This window comes from Charadrius vociferus, unplaced genomic scaffold (genome assembly GCF_000708025.1).
Source record: "Charadrius vociferus isolate BGI_N301 unplaced genomic scaffold, ASM70802v2 scaffold198, whole genome shotgun sequence".
Lineage (NCBI taxonomy): Eukaryota > Metazoa > Chordata > Aves > Charadriiformes > Charadriidae > Charadrius > Charadrius vociferus.
In genome coordinates this window covers 4188929-4207494 of record NW_009649951.1, presented here as the reverse complement: position 1 = coordinate 4207494, position 18566 = coordinate 4188929, and the positions used below count along the sequence as shown (strand labels likewise).

General features: G+C 41.9%; 1 protein-coding gene across 1 annotated transcript; it reads left to right on the top strand.

The window, feature by feature from the left end:
- The first annotated feature begins 3419 nt into the window (after window positions 1-3419).
- On the top strand, window positions 3420-14823 carry FAM154A (family with sequence similarity 154, member A). The gene is made up of 4 exons (XM_009891517.1): window positions 3420-3553; window positions 5469-5648; window positions 8646-8848; window positions 13871-14823. Exons 1-4 carry the CDS (start codon window positions 3420-3422, stop codon window positions 14821-14823), a joined length of 1470 nt encoding a protein of 489 aa, XP_009889819.1.
- The last annotated feature ends 3743 nt before the right edge of the window (window positions 14824-18566 follow it).

Sequence of the window (18566 nt, the reverse complement as noted above, 5' to 3'; positions counted from 1 at the left end):
TTTCATGACAGGTCTAGGTACACTGTGATTGCTCTCTTGGGGAGAGGGGTATGAAACTTTGTTTTCAGTTGGAGGGCACAGATAAATCACTGGATTCATTTTGTGAAAGTTAAACCCGTTACCACCCAAATTTAGTGTTCCTCGACATAGATATCTACCTGTTTCCTGTCAAGAGCATATTCCAATTTCAAAGGATACTGTTTCCACAAATAATTTACTAAAGTCATTGGACTGTTTCAACCTTCCTTTTGCTAATGTCTTGGGTCAGCTGAGAAAAGTAATGCACCCACAAATGTTTATGTGTGCTGTCACCATGACTGCTCTTGGAACCCCTGAAACTGAGTTTTGGCATCAGTTTTGGTATAGTTTTCTGAACTTAGCTGGGATGAGTGAATTCTGACACCATAAAAGAATTACTCAATCTACATGATTGCCTGGTTTTGCACAGTTGTTGTTTGGGTTAATGACAGTTGGGATCTTTAAGACTTTCTTTCTACTTGCTATACTTTCTGTTTTAAATGAGGCAATATTAATCTTTGCTTACATTATTTCAAAGAGGGCAAGTATGAAAAAGGCAGCAAGATAGTATGTATTTCTGCAAATTATCTCTTTTGTACCTTCAGGTACTGAAGTGCAGAGAAGTCAACAAACCCCTGAGCTGTAGCGATAGTACCTAAAATGATATTAATGACAATGTGAAGAAACAGTATAATGTTTGTTCTTTGAGGGTTATTTGAGATGAGATTAATAGGAACATTATATCAAAGATTTTCTTTTCTTGGTTAAACATGTGGAAGACGAGATAAAAAGTGTGAATAAAGGCAAGAGTGGCTATGAGTATAGTAAGCTTAATGCAGAGGCTTGCTCAGACTTCACTTCACATCTACAAATGATATGTTTCTCCTTTGTTAAGCTTTTGCCCAGAATCACAGTGAAGACTGTATGCATGTAAATGTGTCAAGCCTGTCTTTGTCCACTGTCACTTTTATTCATTTTGAGATGATTACTGGTCAATTTGTTCTAACATTTGGTGAATGTATGTGTTGGGGAAAAAGTGAAGTTTGGCACCCAGACTTCAGCATTCTGATATGAGACAAAGAAAAAAAAGCTTCTGAGCTGTGTGGTAATTACAGTTAACTTTCCAAAGGTTTCAGATTAATATTTTTTGTACTGTTGTGATCACAAGGACTTCAAGCTCCTCTCAAGGGATTTCTTGATTTTATTGTGCATTTACTTTTTGTTTCAAAACCATTCACAATCTAAAAGCAGAACATCATACTTTTCAACATGCCCCTGTCCACAATGTGTTTTCATTTTCCTGATATTATTACTATATTCAATATTTATATGTGATATACTTTGATACTTTGCACATGGATGCTCTTCACCAAAAATTTATTGTCATCCACCCTTTTGTAACTCAATCAGGTAGCTGGGCCTCTGATTGCATCTCTGTTGCTTGGAGAGAAGAGATTTGCAGAAATAAAGACTCACCTTCAGTGATTTTCATTGCAGGCTGGCTGTTGGCAATCAATTTCTGCTATTACAGCCTGCCCCAGTTTGGCACATTTTTACATCCCTGTCTTTCTTTGGACAGCGTCATCATTCTACCTAGACCAGAGATTTCTATAATATTGACTTGATCTGACCACTCATGGAAATTAGAGACGGTACAAGAAGTAGATTATGTGGTTGAGAAGATGTTGCTTTTACCTTTGAAGGTTGGGCTGAGGACCAGTGTTTTTTATAAGCGAGAACTGAATTCTTCTGAATGAGTTCAGCGATTTCTGAACCTCATGTTTTTTCTCTCAAGAAGTAATACCATGTCATCTATGGACAGTAATTACCAGTAGCAAGCCACATAATAGGGGTAAATTAGGATTTTAATAGTACAACTTTCTTACCATTCTACCTGCATTTTAAGCCCACTGTGAAAACCTTTTATTATTAATAACAGACATTTAAAAAAACCGATAAGTCTGAGAGGCTTATCTTGAGAAATTCATACATCTTACAGGATTCCTCCTCTTTCTCCTCTGGAGGGAGTTATGTATTATCTTTAGCTAGCAGACAGCTGTCATGGTCAGGGAGACTGTAGTGAGTGCAGAAACTGAAATCAAACATCCTGAATTCTGGTCCTGAGCCATAGCTCCAAGTTTGCTTTCCTAGGTTAAAAAAGTATTTGATGTAAACTGATAAATTGTTCACATGTTTCATCTCAGCTTCTACGTGGATGAACCCAACTCCTTTGAAGGCAAGGGACCTGCATTCTTTTTACCCTCAAAGAGTCTGCTATTCTTCCATAATTCTTTGTAAACAAAAAAACACCCTATGTCCTTCCTTGTTGTTATATTTCATTACTAATATTGGCCACACTAACTTGATAGATATCAATCAAGTAAAGTGTAATCTGCACAAGGGAAAATCAGAGTAGAATTAGACAAAACTTCCCGATATCTAAGCAGGCAAGCATAACACAGGTCAAAATTTAGGTTTCAGCAGTTTTTAGAACATAGAGTACAGTTAGACAACGGCAATATCAAAATGTTTATACACTAATTTTAACTGTTTAGCTCTTACATTAATGTGCCGACTTGCAGTCACATAGCAGTGACTTCAGTACCGAAGAATCATGTAGTTGTTTTATAAATATTTATCGTGCCAGAAGGAGTAGTAAAGTGTAACAAACCTCAAAGCCTAGCATTGTTCCATTCCTTGTTGTTAAGAGTCTTGCTCTGCTATTTACATTAGTATCCAGTAAAAATTATTTTCGAGAATATCTCTCTGGATGCTGAAGCAAAGCTTTTATAGTATCATATATTGGTGGTGAATTATCACTGATGATCATTTCCTGCTCATAATTTGTAATAATGATTGTTGTTGTAAAATCTGTGGGTATACATCACAATTTTGTGCAAAATAATCGAAGACAAACTTTCAGGTTTACTTCTCTGCCCTATCAGGAAGGATTTATTTGTGGGAATGTGCTTTTCCCAAGAGCTAACTCTCAAATATCTCATTCTGTTGTTGTTGTGTACACTGAAGTTGAACAAAGAAAGCAGAATTGCACACATGAAAAGCGGGTGAATACTTGACGTGTAAAGCCACCTGTGTTGCCAGATCATGCTGAAGGCTTAACTTCATCCTAGGGCAAAGAGCTTGGCACCTTGAGGCTGCTGCTATCTGCAGGACATACTGGTCTTTTTCCATCCTGGGCTGTTGAGAAGTCCCCAGCATTCACACTGTCAGCAGTGCCTGCAAGGGGAAAAACACAGGTTCCCCAAACTGTTGTTCCCTGCCTGCTCCTGTGGGGTCTTCGGAGGGGTACCTGCATTACCCACCCTTGTCCTTCTGATCCGCAGGACCCCTCACCTTCCCCAGTGTTAGGAGTGCTACCGGCAGGTGCAGGACTCTCGCAAATGTCCATCAGGATGCGGGACGATGTGTCTGCAGCAGAGAGCCTGCCTTATAGGGGCAGGGAGCTGCACAAAGACTCTGATCTGGACCGCTTGGGAAAGACGGTGTCGCACATGAGCTCCTCCAAACCCCATGCGTGCAGCTGAGCTGCAATGGGATACTAACATGGTATTAGAGAAATGTCGTTCCTTTGCTCCTGAACAGCCATTCCTTATTTGCAAAATGTTACTGCTGGCCAGTGTCTATACCATATGCAGGGCAATGATGAACTAGGCAGTATAGCTATTCCCCCCACTTCAGTCTGAGTGCAGTTTTAGCATAAAAGCTAACATAAGGGCCTCATCAACACACTCCAAAGCCAAGCTGAAGACTAGCTTGCTGTGTCATAGACTTTAAGAGAGTAGGGGGACAAAAGTGTACTTAGGGATGGTGTGAAGCCAGCAGATTCGAAGCAGAAAGAACAGGCAGATCATTTCCCTTGGAGAATGAGGAATAATTCCTAGGAATGCTGGGAGACCACAAGTATGGCCAGAAAGTGTCAATGCAGTGTGTTTGGAAGTTTTTTGTAACTAAGTCCATTCCAGCAAGGTCACATGGACCAGCAAGAGTGAGCATACTCGTCTTTCTTTCATTTTCCTGTTTGTCTCTCCTCCAGTTATGTGAAAGTTGGAGTTTTAAAATGTTCCTAAAAGAGCAAGGCAACTTTTTTTTTTTTTTTTTGAGATTTCCACCCTGAGGTCTTCTAATATTTTAACTGACAGGAATAATCTGCCTTACTCCCCAAAAGGACTCCCTTTGGGTCCAAACTCAAAACTTCTCTGAGGCAAAAATGAATCTACTACGACTCCTCCTGATTTATGATTTCACAGAAGGATTTGTAATCTGAGAGAGAAACTGGCTCGTCAAAAAGTTGCTGAATTTTATTTGAGCCCTCTGGGCCCTTCTTCCCCTCTTGTGCTAGCTTGGAAAATTATTCAGTAGAGGAAGGTGTACCCTTGAATGTAGACCAGAGGTTATCGGTATAAATTTAGGTAATCAGACATCCACTGATCCTAGATTGCTCAACATTTAATTTAACGAGGACTTTGTTAAGCATAGAAGCCCTTTCAAATGAGTAATTCAGCTCTGGACTAGACATAGCACTGGAAGACATACATCCAGTAGGGAACACTGACTTTGGCAGGAATGATGTATGAGACATAAAAAGAGAGGCCTCCTCCTCTCACTGTAATTCCTGTGGGCTGGTTCCTGAAGTCCTTAATCAGCAACCTTTGCATTGACTCTGGTGTGGTTGACTCAAACCAGAAAGGGACATAAACTGTTAGGTCTCTGGGAAGAAATCTGAGGGTGTGATCCCAAACCTCTTTTTGGCAGGATGAGCCTTGCCCACCCTGCTCTGGCCTGGTTCCAATGTGGAAAGAAGGAGGTCACCAATGATGGACAACCTGTGGCGGCGACTTAGTTTCAGTCAGGAAGGAGCTTCATCAGAAAAACAGTTTGTTCTCACTGTCCTGGCGTTGGTGCACACTATGGAGAGGTCTTGCAGTACCCAGGCTCAGTTGCTTTCAGGAGAGATGGGCAGAGCAGTGCTGCCCACACGTGGGTGAACGGAGACTCCTGAACTGTTACCCTTTTGTTCAGTTGTCTACACAAGTGAGGTCAATATGTGGGCAAAGTAGGATAATAAATTTGAGAGAAATGGAACAAAAGGGACATTAAATAGAGTTTCTAGTCCAGCATAATATGGCATACTTGGTTGTATGTCAGATTAACTTGCTTTTTTCTTCATCTAGGTGAACTTGCTTTTCTTAGGCTGTTTTTGTTGGCTTCACAGACTTTTTTGACTGCAGGGTATACTATTAGACAGAAAGAACCCTTTCTTTGTGCAGGTTATCCTTTTGCACTTTAAATAATCAAGGCTGTAGCAGTCATTGTGATGCTCACTTATCCACTATTTTGTAGTTGCAATCTGCAGCCAGTTTATACAATGAGGTATTGTTAATCAGCTACCTGTGAGTCACTAACTCCAGTACTGTTTTTTTCCCTTGCAGATGTCACCGTTGTCCACACCTGCCCACCAAGCCCTATGAGAAGAGTGAGAAGCCATGCATGCTGTCAGAATACATGGAGCAATACCCCCTTCATCCCATCACTCCTCCCAGAGACTCATTTAAGCCAAAGGAAGCGTACAAGATGGCACAAACACCCATGGAAGGCATCTCGACTACAAAGTATGAAAAATAGCGAGAGAGTGGGGAGCATGACTTAGATAATGTCTATGTGAGAGATGGGTAACGAAGAAAAGAAAAATAATTGGTTTCCATAAGGGGAGCCTGAAAAGAACAATGTTACGGTTGTACAAACACTTGTGAGGACTCTATGAAGGAAGGATGAAGGCCTGAGGCCAGTTGTTGTAGTGGAGGCAAGCAGCTGTGTTTCTTGCACTTCCTGTAGTTTTGAGATGTGGTCTGATCAGAGAATATATGGACCATAGGAGCACAGCCACAGTTTTGGCTTTTCTCACTTTCTGGTTTGGGAAGGCTTCTGGGAAAACAACAGAAATGTTGTCTGGGAAAGTATGGATGATATTGGAGGAGTATTTTTCTTTTGTTCCGTGTTTTGCGTGGCACTTTGTACACTGTAACATGAGTGACTGGTTTCCAAGGAGGTGTGAATACTGTAGAACTTGAAATTGGAAAGGGGGTGTGGGTGCTTTCCTCAAGGCAGTTACTGTGGGTTGCTGGGCTGTTGCTGATTCTCAGCTATGTTGTTGTTCAGTGTTGGTACAAGTCCTCACACTCTCACTGTGCCCATTTTCCTGATGGAAGTAACTTCTGAGGCTCTTCACTGCTGCTGGTAGAGTGATATGCCAACGACTTGCCCACAAAAGAAACTCATAAAAAGTAGGAAAGTGATCCTTTAATATGAATCTGAGAGTTTCCTTTTCCTCAAACAGTGGCTGCTGCCTGATCTTGATGTTTACTTCCTTTGTTATCACAGACAGTCTTAAGCAACATCACTCCTGCCTTTGCTGAACCAAATTAGAAACCTAGGAGTTGCCAATGGCTATTAATAAAGTCTTAACAGCTAGCACCACCCATTTGTTCTCATTCTGACTTGGAGACTCTACCAAATACTTCCCCTACCTATGCCTTTTAAAGAGCTGTCAATTTAAATCACAAAGGTGGCTGATGAAGCCTGAAATGCCCGACTGACTCACATTTGGGATGCCCTTGTCTATGTGGGAGTTTTCATCAATAACAAAAAAGGATCAGAGCGTTTCAAAGAGCAGACATCACTTCTACACCTTGCTTTCATCTCCAGCATGAGATGAAGCAATTAGACATCTTTGTTTCTGCCTATTACTAAATCCTTTGCTAATTGATACCCTCTTAAGGCAGGAGAGAAAGGGCAGTGACCATGTGGGGTCTGTAAAGGAGTCCTTAAGAACTTCCCCTTCAATCAGAAAAATTATCCTTGCTCAGACCAGGCTAGCGATTCTCACAGTAAATGTTACTCCTGGAGTTTAGTACTTCTGAAAAGCAGACTAGTAAGAAAACGTAGAAACTGCTTATATTTGCTTCTTCAGAGCCTGCATTCTTCCAAATATGTAAAACTTGCCCAGCCTTGTAAGAGAAAACACATAACCTGAACAGCTGGCCATTGGATAGCAAGTCTTGCTGTCCTCTGGGCAACCCTGGCAAGAAAATACACCCAGTGTGAAAGTACCAAGGCCTAGTGGAAAAGTGCCACTACCTATTAGAGGGATGTGTGGCCAGCAAGCACTGAGTCAGCACCAGTCTTCTCTAATAACACTTTGCTGAGTGTTAGGTGTCACATTGGAACAGCAAGCCCCCTTGATAAAGTCTGGGAACTTCAGGTGGTACCAGTTTTCATGGCATCTCAGAGGCACATTGCCACTGACTTATTGGCAGACCAATCTCTCCTCTGTAATCTCCACAGCAGGTTCTGTTGTATTGCAACAGTCAAGAGTGGGAAACAGTACTCCCACCATCAGGAAACCCTTGGTCACGCTGGTGAAGAGTTGCCTGCCTGTGATCTGTTATTGCCTCTGGTACAGGCTGGCCAGTTTCAAAGCTGGGCTGTTACTGACCCCTACCTGCTTCTGAGGGTGCTGCATACCTGCTGTATTCCTGCTTGTCTTTTCTTGGCCCCTTGTAAAAAACACATTGGCTTTAAATTGCTGAGAAAAGTATGCCAAGGGGCTACAACATGTGTGACATCTGCATAAGTACCTCTCGATGCTCTTGGACTTTTCTTTTACTTCTGCATTTCTGTTTTTACCCCTATACCTGGTACTTTGCAATGTGAATTCTCTTCTTTTGAGACTTTTGAGAACCTTGATTATTTGCTAAAATAAGTAACTAATACAGTATATTCAGAGGCTCAGGCTCTTGCCCACCCAGCATCACTCCAGATACAAAGCGTGATATTAATATTAGAACAGCTCCTGTACTGTTTCTCCTGCCCGGCTGTTAATGGTGTAAACAGATCTGCATGCCAGTGGAAAAGTACTCTGACATTAAAGACCGGGTTCGCTGGTGCTGGGCAGCAGGCTCCCTGCCCTGTACCAAAGGATGCGGCCAGTGAAATAGGTTCAGGTTAGTGAGTGTTGGATGGTGATGTTACTTTCTTCTCCATCTTCTTTCTGTAATGTTTTGTTGGAGTTAAGTGACGCTGTCTTAAAGTATCTCTTTTACAGTGGTACCTGAGGAAAAGCTGACTGACCATGCTGATGTTTCTTTCCTCAACTGGTGTTCTGCTGTAAAACTGTTTTGTTGTTATCTCCCCCTCCTGGGCTGAAGTGCTGTACAGCATATTGTCTGGGAAGGCTATGGTTGCCTCTCTCACGTTTCCCATACACACTAGATAGCCTGCTGTAATTATTAGGCTTTTAAAAGGAGTTACGTCTTCTGGTGTAACTCCACTGTAGAGCAGAGGTAGCTTTGTGTAAGGTCATTTACCTCACTGGTTGGAAAGAAGGGGGAACCTGGCCTGCCTGAGGTTGTCCAGAGCTGCCTCAGTTCATTTTTCAGAGTACAGGTTTCCAAACGCAACAGGCTTGTGTGTTTCATTAACAACTTGTTTCCTATCCAGATTTTCTTAGGCTGTGGAGATAAGGGGAATTACTAATTTCTTTGTGCGTCCAGAAAAAGGAATGTAATTTTTTCCTTAATACAAAAGATGTAATGAAATTATCTTTGCAGGAGAGATTATATAGCACGTGAAGTGTTGCCACGGAAACTTAAACCACCTGAAAAGCACAGCAAGAGTGATGACATTATGGATTTGACCTCCACTTATAAACAAGATTATAACTCCTACCCTATCTCTCAAGTACCTCCATGCCTCCCCCGTGTGATGAGACACATTCCCAGTGCCAAGATGGATACAGCAACCACTTACAACGGTATGTGCCTTTACAACATCTTTCAGGACTTCACCGGTAGCTAATTTTTTTAAGAAGACAGATCAAACCAGTGTGCAGTTGTTATTCCTTCTGTCTGTGTATGCCAACAAGCTGTGCAGGAACCAAGGCACAAATCATTGGGAACACCCGCATTAATGGTAGCATTGGGACCTCTCCGAATTCACCTTCTTTGTAAGTCTGACAGGCCTACAGGCATCCTAGGTAGAAGCAGGGCCATGTGAACCCCTGCAAGTGGGTCCAGCAGCATCACCTTTAGGATATACTGAACATACTCTTGGCATACTGCAGGGCTGGTCCACACATTCAGTGGATAAGACACATAGAATCCTAGAATCATAGAATAGTTTAGGTTGGAAGGGACCTTACTAGGCTCCCCAGTTCAAGAAAGACAGGGATCTGCTGGAGAGGGTCCAGCAAAGGGCTACAAAGATGATTAGGGGATTGGAACATCTCTCATATGAGGAAAGGCTTAGGGACTTGGGTCTCTTTAGTCTAGAGAAAAGAAGATTGAGGGGGGATCTTATTAATACTTACAAATACTTAACGGGAGGATGCCAGGGGGATGGGAACAGTCTTTTTTCAGTGGTGCCCAGTGATAGGACAACGGGTAATGAGCATAAACTTGAACATAGGAAGTTCCATCTTAACACGAGGAGGAACTTCTTTACTGGCACAGGCTGCCCAGAGAGGTTGTGGAGTCTCCCACTCTGGAGACATTCAAAACCCGCCTGGATGCTGTCCTGTGCAACGTGCTGTAGGTGACCCTGCTCTGGCGGGGGGTTGGGCTAGATGATCTCCAGAGGTCCCTTCCAACCCTGACCATTCTGTGATTCTGTGATTCTGTGACTTACCCTTGGTGAAGCTGTGCTGGCTGTCACCAATCACCTCCTTGTGTTCTATGTGCCTCAGCAGAGTTTCCAGGAGGACCTGCTCCATGATCTTGCCAGGCACAGAGGTGAGACTGACTGGCCTGTAGTTCCCTGGGTCTTCCTTCTTTCCCTTTTTGAAAAAAGGGGTTATGTTCCCCCTTTTCCAGTCGGCAGGAACCTCACCACACCACCATGACTTCTCCAATACCATGGCTAGTGGCTTCATATGAGGGCTAGTGGCTTAAATATGATGGCTAGTGACTTAGCCACATCTAAAATATATAGAATTTGCTAGGTCTGAGCAGGTCATGAAGCACGGGACTCCTTTTGTGTGTGCTGCAGAGCTAATCTGTGGATGTACAAGAGACTTATATGTGCATTACAGACATGCAGAAATTCCACATGAACGTCCACAGCACTCAAGCTCTACTCTTGGTAAAACAGGTGAACTGTGCATCTAACTATGCCCTTTTTTCTCAGTAGCAGTAACTTGGTACAGTTGTTTTGTCTTTGTGGGGACTTTGTTTCTTCCTCCCCACCAGCATGAATTCTTTTCTGCATGCACCTGGAGAAAACTTTCAATTACACAGTTCGAGTAACTGTGCTAGTTTTGGTAGTAAGTCATAAGCAGAAAATCACAGGATTTTGGTTCCTCCCTATGTGCCTTCCAGCTAGCTACTGGTGCTAGGCAGATAGTTAGTATTTGTGTATTTCTTAAAATAATTATTTTATTTTATTTTATTTTATTTTATTTTATTTTAGTTTAGTTTAGTTTAGTTTTATTTTAATTTTTCTTTTGCTGTGCAAATATAAAAACTTATAATTGGTGCTAGCACTGAGATTTGTCCCAAAGTACAGAAACAATTTTTTTCTTAAAAGTCAAAATGATAAAGGAAGTAAAGAAATAAAATGTATGGGAATGTAGTGTTAAGATTAACCAGCTGAAATGACTGAAAGTCAGACTTTAGTGCAGCTGCATGTTTGCAACGGCATAAACTGAAATTTTTACATTGGGCACACAGGAAATACTGTCCATTTAGAATGACTTGAGTCGTGAAGACTATGACCCACAGGTGCAAAATACCCACGTTTACACAATTTTGAACACTTTGTTTTGCATAGGCAATGTCACCAGGTGGTATTCATTGGTATGGTGTCAGTGAAACCAATAAAAAAAGGCTGCTTTGAGCAAGCAGAGGATCTTTCCTCTGTGTTTAGATATTCTTAACTTCTCTGTATCTGAACCAGATGTATATCTTTGTCTTTTATCACTGTTTAGGTCAGCACCTTAACTGTTACTCCAGAGCTCTAATAAAACGAATCACAGCCACATTTGGTTATAATTTGCAGTATTTTTCAAAACACTGCAAATGGAAATCTTTGTCCAAACCCCCTCAAAGATCAAGTTGCATACTGAACGAATTCCCTTTTAAAGGCCCAGGTTCACAAAAAATGCAAGTTTTCATTGTGCTATTCTCTAAGCATTACTAGGCCTTACCAATCACTTCTCAAGTGTGAAATTTTGAAACACGCTATTCAATTAATTATCATAATTAAAATATTTAAGCAGCATGTAGAACAGTGCTGCATTTGTATTAAATTACTTTTCCCACTGTATAGTCATACTCCCTCGCAATAAACACGCCATATCCCAAATGCCACTGTGGGTTTAAGGTGATGCTATTGCATATCACAATTAATGTCAGCTGACTTTGCAACTTAAGGTTTCAAAATTCTCATCTCCTCCAAGCTACACATTACTCCAAGCTGTTTCTATCCATCTGCAGGTATGTAACCTAATTTTAGTTTTGTCTTGCCTGGTTATAGTGAGATGTGCCTAACCCTTCAATAACATATGGTTTATATCCTCCATTCCCTCCTGTACCCCCTAATGTTTTCAAGATTGTGCTACATGGGAAACTATTAATATCTATGGGAGAAGAATTAGAGTTACAATAAAATTGTAACATATTTTGAAGGAATAGTAGCACTGCTGGCTTACACTAAGTAAAATAAATTCATAATACCTATGAGGTCTCCAAATGTGTAGAGCTTGTAAATTTTTAAAATTGAAGACAGATGGACTTGCTTGTCATATTTTGAATATTTTGCAAAAGCTGTGGTTACGTCCAAAATGTACTGACTATTTTCCAGCAAAGATGATAGGAGAACCTAAAAAGTTTTTTGGTAACTTTTGAATGGCATCTGAAATGTCAGATCTCTGAATGAGCCCTGGCTTAGAGATGGGCTGCATCTCATTAGCTTCTCATTTTTTAACACTTTGTTAACACATTCCCTGTAATGACACGTGTCCGTATATCCTTGTGCTTCACCCTGCTAGTCTCTCCAGGAAAATGACGTACCCTAGGCATGGGCACAAGGTCAGGATCCCACCAGCGTGGTGATACTTGGACATCTCCTATCTCCCTAGAGAAACGGGAGCGCCTGGGGCATTTAAACACCCCTGGCACTAGCAGGGCACACAGCCTGGGCTGCAGTGACACCAACAGTGGCAATTGAATGTGTTGGTGCATGCAGGCAAACCCATCTTCTCAGCTGACTACACTAATTAGTGGCATGAGGGGAGCGCTGTACCCAAGGGCCAGGGTGCTTGCTGGGAGCTGTACAGAGCCCGTGGCTGCTGCTTCCTCTCTTGTGCCAGGACAGAGCAACTTGATCTGAAACAGAAGGACTTTGAATGGACACCTAATTGGGGCAAAATGTTACTTTATTTTTGGTCAACTTCACAATGTAATGAACACATACTTTGTGTAATTGTGTTTGTGCAGTACAATAGCCACTGCCATTCAAAAGGAATAACTCTGTTTGGATTGGAGAGTTCAAATATCCTGATACCTAATTGCATCATTTACTCTCTAGTACTTTGAAATCCAGACTTCCTTCCTGCAGAGTCAGCTGGAAGCTTATTTGTCTCATGACTCTCAGTGTGGTTTGAAAGGAGGGAAAACTAAAAAAAGAAACCAAAACAACTTGGGTTATCTCCAAAACGATTTCATTTCAACTTCCTACCAGTAACCATAATGCTCTCTAGGGTAAGTTGCACAAGATTACTAGGAAGGGAAAAAACGATGGTCCTGTGGCTGCAGCGCTGGTCAGAGAGTTAGGCAGCTTTGCAATAGATTTCTAGTGTGACTGAATGCAAATATTTTTAAGTCTCAGTGCCTCAATTTTTTTTCCTGCTATCCTGTGGAGGAAGGAACATATGAATGTCTCTAAAATGCCACCTAAAATGTTTTCTTAGTCATGAATTTGGATAGCAAGATTTCTGGAGTATTGACCATCTCTGTGTGTAGGCTTGGTCTGCAAATTCCAGCAGAGTTTTTCATTTAAGGAAGAATTGGAGACAGAGTTACAAGCTCCTTCTAGGTTCCTGCTTGCACTGACTGTGGGAGTACCACAGAGAGCAAAGCCAAGAGCCAAGAAGATGTCAGACAGCACAGCTTGCTGATACCAAGATGAGCTGCAAAACTGTGAACTCAGTAAACAGTAGGCAGCAACACATCTGTGTGGCTGAGAAATCAGGTCAACTCCAAATGAGAAGGTACAAAGAGGATGGGTAGCTCTGTGACTTGGCCTTTAGGGAGGAACGGTGGACATCTAGTTCTCCTTGCCCCAGAGATGCTGTGGGAGACACCTGAACAGCCTTCAGAGACATAGGCATACTCTGCCTCTGCTCTGAGACAGCCACAACATATATGCAGGAGGGTAGATGAGGGGCATTGAAGTCAGTGCCATGATACTCCACTTTCATGATTTCTGGTAGACTGAGCATGAGGACAGCACCCACTCAGTCACCTGCAGAAAATGTCTCTGTAAGACTGAGAATGTAATTTAATCTTCCCACATTGTACTTGACCATCTCTGTAGGTGTGGGTGGGTACAGGACTATTTTCATTACATTTTCTGTGTAGATGCTAAGCATTTGCAAGGGTTAGCGCACTAGTGTGTAATGTGTTCTACAGCAGCTCTTTTAATAGGATTTGTCAGTCGTTACATCAACAAATGTTTATTACAGTAGAAAATGTAATAATTGAAATATAATATGGTATATGCCTAAACTTACCAAAGAACTTCAGTCAAGCACTTAGATAGGTTTCCTCTTACATTTCAGATGACTATTTGCTATGGAATGAACCAAAGACAGAGATGATCAGACCAGACGACAGATTTCACCCATCAGAAGAAAAATTTGACCATACTACTGTTGTCCAGGACGACTATCTCTACAGGGGGCCAGTTGCCACTCAAAGTTGCAAACCTCTGAATATGGTGCAGAAAAACAAGGCTCCCTTTGAGAATACAACCAATTATAGGGTGAATTATGTGCCACATTCTCTGGGGGAACGCTATGTCCATAAATATGAGAAATACAAGGTCAGTGACGTCCCATTCGATGGCCTCACTACCCACAAAGTTTCTTACAAGAGACTGGCTGGTCAGCCAGCCAAGATGGCAAAACCATACCAGCCAAAGCTTCTCCGTGATATTCCATTTTCCTCTACAACTGAGTTTCAGGAAAAATACCAAGCTTGGCCACAGCCTCCTACATTCACCAAAAAACCTGATGTATATCTTCCTCCTCTGGAGAAAATGGACCTTCACACCACTACTCAGATGCATTACAAGCACCCAAATGGCAAGCCAGCCAAGATGTGTCAGTCTTTGGCCCAGCTTACAAGAAGTACTGAGCCATTCAATAGCTCTTCTATAATGAAGGAAGACTATAAGCCTTGGCTGTGCAAGAGACTAAAACCCATCACTCATGCTCCGGAGCTGACTTTCCCAGCGAAACCAATGGATTGCTTGACTACCTTTCAGACCCATTATGTGCAGCATCCGCTTACAGTTACGAAGAGCTATAAACCTGGCTGGACAGGACCAAAGCATCGCACTCTGCTAGATGATAAGACCACCTACGCTACCAGCTACACACCAAAGGCCATTGTTAGATGCTTGGCTTCTTACAAAGACCCACCTGGATATGTCTTTGAGGGAAGCGATGCTGATGGTCACAATCTCTATCTCCCTGCTTCCAAGAGTGAGTGCGTGCAAGGTGACCACTGAAGTTAAAAAAAAATGGATGCAGCCTTCTTGGAAATGCATTCAAAGAGCAAGTCCTCAGTGAGTTACAAATGACAGCTTGCTTTTATTTGTAACCTTCTTTCAAACCAATCACTGATTTCATATTTGGAGAGCTCTTAAAATAAACTTAATTTCCAGTCATTGGCTTTTTCTGATTCATTTGCACAAATGAAAAACATAACATCCAGGGAAAATACACATTGATCGTTTCTCCTCTGCATTTTTTTTGCTTTTCCTCACCTAACTTTTGCTCTTTAATTGAGAGAGAAAATGTCCTTCTGAGACACTAAAAGAGATGTCTCATGGTAACATACGTTATTATTAGTGTAACAGGGTTTCAGTCCTGTCCATGATGACAGTGGTAGAACAGCTTCTTCAGATGAATTATGTGCTGTGAAGTCACACTTAAAAGTCATGGCTGGATAGCAAAGTCTGAGACCTGGCCTTATCAGTCATTCCCATCAAAGACAAGTACAAAAGGTATGATTATAGGATGAATATTATTGATGATTGCACCTTCATTAATTGTGTCGCTGTGCTGCCCACAGCAAGGCTATCAGATGTGAGGTCGTCACACCAGAGATACCACCCTAGGCTGACAACTTTCAAGGGAAGCGTTTCAGTAAAAGCTCTTCGCTGCAGGCTGCAGGTGCTTTGCTCTGAAACCTGTTGGGATAGAAGTCTTCTCTAAGTGCTTGCAAGCTAAAGCCAAACACATTCCCTCTGGAAATGTGAATGCTTAACCCTGAGGTTGGGAAGACACTGGAACAATCACCCTAGAGGCACAGTGGTTCTGCATCACTTGAAGTCCTTAAATCCATCCTAGAGGTGTTTTCTAAACATATGCTCAAGTTCAATGAAAAATTTTGTGCCTGCAGCAGGAACAACTAGGCAAATCTCTACATATTAGACTATACAAAAGGGCCTGACTGATGGGTTCCATTGGTGGCTCCACACAGCCTTCAGAAATTCAGGAACCTGTAAAACATTCACTCACCTATGGTGAGGTATTGATCTAGACTATGCTTGGCATTTTTTTCAGCTCCTGATATCTTACCAGCCTTCTTGCACCTTCATGTCTTTAATGTTGAGCTTTGACAGGAAAATATTTTTTCATCTCCGTCCCTTTTTATTCACTTTTTTTTTTTCTGATTTTATTTATCAGCCTGTATTTCTGTCAATTCTGAAACAGAGTTTATATGAAAGGAACAGCCAGGGCTTATGACTGCAGAAGAGATTGTCCTCTCATGCAGGAAAGGTCTCTGATTGTTCTTTCAAGTCTTTGATGTGAGACTGGCAGGGAATGCAGATCCAGGAGACTCTAGTGTGTAAATCTATCTTTATTACAGGTTTGTGGTGTGGGTTTTTTTGGTTCTTTTTTTTTTCTTTTTTTTTTTCCTGGGTGGAAGTTGGTCTTACCAAAATGGATAGCAATGCAATATGCTACTCAGCATTAGTAACTGCTGGATTTTGAACATTAACAACAGCAGCCTTGATTTTGCACACAGTGGACCAGATCACAGAAGCATCAGGCAGACATGACTGGTTTAATTCCAACACTTTCGTAACATGAGACACAGGTTTGGTTTTTTTTTTTCTTTTCCCTGACCTGTACCTAAACGTATACAAACATTTTTAAAACCAATATATGATAACACTAAGGAACAACATGAGTTCACTTGAATGACTAAAGGTGAAGTTCCACAGAAATTAAAGCTGCTTGAAGCTCGGGTTGCTGCAGTCTCACCTTTCTCTCTACCTGCAGCTGCACATTTCCCCCGTTGTCTCTCTTCCTGGTAACAACAATAGGGCTGTCTGACTGCATGATGGGCTAGATCAGGAGACTGAAGTGGCTGAAGGCAAATCAGTGTTTTAGTAAGGTTAAGAACCTTTAACTTCATTTCCCTGAACTGGTACACCACACAGTTGTACGATTACCAATTTAGGTGCAGGAGGTCAGTGGAGAAAGAAACACACGACTTGGGTAGCCCAGACGTGGCTTGGCTGGAGCTGCTGTGGATGTGCATCCCCTCTTTCCACACAAAGTTGTTCAATGCCTCCTGTGAGAAATTTCCTCCTCACGGATAAAAATGTAGAAAGGGCAAAGTCTTCGAAGCAAAGATAAAAGTTTATTCAGGATCAAAATAAATGAGTCAGCTGAGTCAGGTGCCTCTCAAAAAGAGCACACCTAGCTACAAAACTTCAGGTATTTATGTCCTGTCCCCTTTTCCCATTGGTTAGGTACTTTAGGGCGCACATTCTTTCACGACCTGTTAGCCTATCACAAACTGGATTCACATTTTTCTCCTTTTAAGGAGTTGTTTTTCTAAGTTACACAGCTCTGCTTGTGTTGTCGACATACAAAATGGCTGAAGCAAAACAATTCCATCTCACACTCCTCATTTGGTGTTGCTCTGAAGCAGAGCTTTTGTGTGCTGCCTGGCCTCCCTTGGAGGAAAGGTTTGTTTAAACCTGTCTCTGTCAGCCTCCTCTTCTTCTTCCCGAGCGGAGTGCTGATCACAAGGTGAGCCTGTCCCCTGCTTGGACAGGGCTGTGCTTCTGCTCCTCCTGGCCTCCTGGGCAGGCAGCAGTCCTCCCTTTGCTCTGTAATGCAGCTAAAGTAAAGCAACATCTTTCCAGTCTGCAGTTTAATTTTGATTAAAATGGGAAGAGTCATTAGAAAAAACAGCATAAGAGAAAATTATAATTTGGGGGAGAACTGAGTTGTTTAACATGGAAAATAAAGATGGGCTGCACTGCAGTACACAGGATTTGGTTACTGTTTTCATGCAGAATGAATTTATGAATAAAGATGAGCAGAAGTTAGTTTTACCTTATGTTTGTGACAATTAAATTTAACTTTTTCTTAGAGTCGTCACAATCTCTGAACGCAGGAAGTCCAAGAACAAGTTAGAAGCCCTGAAAAAGGGCTTAAAAGGTCACTGAACTGCACCACGTCTTTGCTTTCAAAGTTACATACCGGAGGAGGAGGAAAACGAAACTACTTGTGCGCAGGGCAGAACTAGATGCTACTGCTAGATAAACTAGCACTTGTTCAGAAACCTCTCAGACGCTCTACACAGTTCCTGCCTGCTTTAGGGGACAATAATGAGTGAAAAAAAGACTGCCTGCCTCTGGCCCAGCTTCCTGTATTGGGAGCAGCCTTGAGGAGCTCATGAAACTTGCACTCGTGATGCAGCACAAGACAACATTTCTCACTCAGTGAACAAATGGGTGGAAAGAGGGGGGTCAGCTGTAATCAACCTCCTACTTCAATCATTGGTACTGTTGAGGAATGGAAAATGGCATGAATACCTGAGCACTGGCCTAAGTACAAAGGCTACTATCGGAAAGTGTTTCAAAAGCCCAAATGCAAAGATGAAAACAAGGGGCTTTGTCCTTGGCAGAACTGAGAAAGACATCCAGGGGAGTTGTACTGTGAAGCATGCAAAAAGAACAAGGAGGATTGTACTAAGCAATAATAGATGAAAAATGTCACTGTCAGAGCAAGTTACTACACTGGTATCAATTACTGTAATCAGTGCCAATAGACATCAGCTGTGCACAGGAACAGTCCCCTGTACATACACTGCAGAGTCTATTTGAGGGGTAGCTTCTTCCTGCATACCTGAAAACATAGAAGAGAACTCACCATCACTACTGATCTCCAGGGCAAAGCACAATCTGTTAGGCAAGTCTTAAACATGAAAGCTGAATTAAGGAGA

Bases quoted from the DNA above. Each gene is read 5' to 3' on its own strand.
- FAM154A (XM_009891517.1), top strand. From the start codon at position 3,420: ATGTCCATCAGGATGCGGGACGATGTGTCTGCAGCAGAGAGCCTGCCT. The intron at 3,554-5,468 runs GTGCAGCTGAGC...TTTCCCTTGCAG, and splicing joins AGCTCCTCCAAACCCCATGC to ATGTCACCGTTGTCCACACC. The intron at 5,649-8,645 runs GTATGAAAAATA...TTATCTTTGCAG, and splicing joins GAAGGCATCTCGACTACAAA to GAGAGATTATATAGCACGTG.